Genomic DNA, 1,854 nt, shown 5'->3' with positions numbered 1-1,854 from the left:
GTCTAGCAGAGCCTCCCACCACCTCCCTGGGACCAATGTCACCAGGAACCAATGTCAGGGCATGCAGCACCTTTCTACCCCTCAGTGCCCCGCTCCCCCCACCTCCCTGCCCACCAGGGACCAATGTCAGGGCACACAGGACCCTTTACATCCACCTCCCCCCCATCTCCCCGCCTACCAGGGACCAACGTCAGGGCACGCAGAACCTTTCCACCCACCTCTGCCCCCCCCACTACACCCACACCGAGCATCAGAACAAAAGGAAGAAATACCCCCACTCATGCATTTCTGCAGGATTGTGCCCACCTGCCCTGCGATGGCAACACTGCCAAGGACAAGAGCAGGGTGGTGAGACTTGTTCTGAACCCTCAGGTGGGATAAAGGAGGAGATCACCAAACAGTCATATACATTTACCTCTCCCTGTGTTCTGCCTCAGTTCCCACTGTACTGGCTCAGCGTGCCAGCCATCCTGAAGGGCTGGATGGACCGGGTGCTGTGCCGAGGGTTCGCCTTTGACCTTCCTGAATATTATAACGATGGTTACCTCAAGGTATGTGATGTGGGACCAGGGCTTCTGTGGGGTGCGCATGCTCATGTGTGTATGTATGTGATGAACATCCCTGTGTGAGAGACAGCATGTGGTATGGGTCCGAGTGTGGATGAGCTTGTGGTGAGAGTTTTTTGTCTGTGCAGATGCGTGTCTGCTAGGAGACTCAAGGTACATGTCTTGAAGTTTTGTTACATTTCCTGATTGCTGTCTGACATACCAGGCTCTGATGGGGAGCACATGGTTTCTAAAAATAGGAAACCTTCCCTCTAATGGGGGACATAGACATGCCCACACTAACCAGGCACCTGAAGAGGAGCTGGGGGTTGAGGCCGGGAGAGTGGGCCTCACAGGCAGTGAGGGAAAAAGGCTTGACCCAAGAGGGTGCGTGGTACCCTGTGATGAAGAGCCAAACCCAGGCCACTGGGCTTAGACTTGGTGGAACAAAGATAGTGGGATTTCTGTCCTGTAGGGTGAGGACTGGAGGATCCCTTGTAGTTGCTTACTGACTGGGAGATATGGGTTTATTACTGAAATAAGTTCTTACCAAAATGACTGTTTCACATTCAAAGGGCTTCAGAAGATGAGTGCATATCAGGAAGCACTGAATACCCCAAGTCCATCTTGGACTAGAGTTGGGGCCCCCAAGGACCAGACTCCATTCAATCCCTTGGGGTTGGTGCCTTGGCTGGACCAAACCTGGTACTTGCCAGAAGCCCAAGCACATGCATGTTCACTCAGCCCACTGCCCAGTGGGGTCATTAGAGTGCCTCGTGTTGGCATGTAGTTGTCCTCTATGACCAGCCTGCCAGAGACAGGATGTTACATCTATGTTTGTCCCTGGAAGAAACTGACCATGGCTGCTCCCTCCTGGTCATCATAGCCCTTTGACCAGAAGTTCCATGCCTGTCCTTCAATCCACTAACAGTGTCCTCTCTCTTCTCTGCAGGGCAAGCTGGCACTCCTCTCGCTGACCACAGGGGGCAACAAGAAGATGTTCTCAAAGGATGGGGCCAAAGGATATTTCCGGTACTTCCTTTGGCCACTGCAGGTAAACTGACCATACCTCTGTACCCGCATCCATACATGCAGCTCCCCCGAATTGTAAAAGTGAGAAACTCACCACTTTGACCCCACCTATGTATAAAGTCCAACAACAAATAAGCATGTAGAAGATTAAATATTGTGCCTTTTGAATGCTTGACTCGGCTGCACTGAAAAGTTTAGCCTGTAGAGGAAAACTTATTACAATCATGGTCACTGGCATTGTTTCAAGAAGCTAAGCCCATATTATGAGGCTGACTTC

General features: G+C 51.6%; 1 protein-coding gene across 1 annotated transcript in view; it reads left to right on the top strand.

Moving 5' to 3' along the window:
- Window positions 1–61: 61 nt before the first annotated feature.
- Window positions 62–1,854, top strand: part of LOC102820557 (ribosyldihydronicotinamide dehydrogenase [quinone]-like) — an 8,027-nt gene continuing 6,234 nt past the window's right edge. Inside the window, exons 1-3 of the mRNA XM_006870577.1 lie at window positions 62–125; window positions 373–551; window positions 1,498–1,599. Of these exons, the coding sequence (XP_006870639.1) occupies window positions 62–125; window positions 373–551; window positions 1,498–1,599 (345 nt within the window). The remainder of the gene's footprint in view (window positions 126–372; window positions 552–1,497; window positions 1,600–1,854) is intronic.

The sequence above is a fragment of the Chrysochloris asiatica genome, unplaced genomic scaffold (genome assembly GCF_000296735.1).
Source record: "Chrysochloris asiatica unplaced genomic scaffold, ChrAsi1.0 scaffold00144, whole genome shotgun sequence".
Taxonomy (NCBI): domain Eukaryota; kingdom Metazoa; phylum Chordata; class Mammalia; order Afrosoricida; family Chrysochloridae; genus Chrysochloris; species Chrysochloris asiatica.
This window is presented reverse-complemented; position numbering and strand designations above follow the sequence as displayed.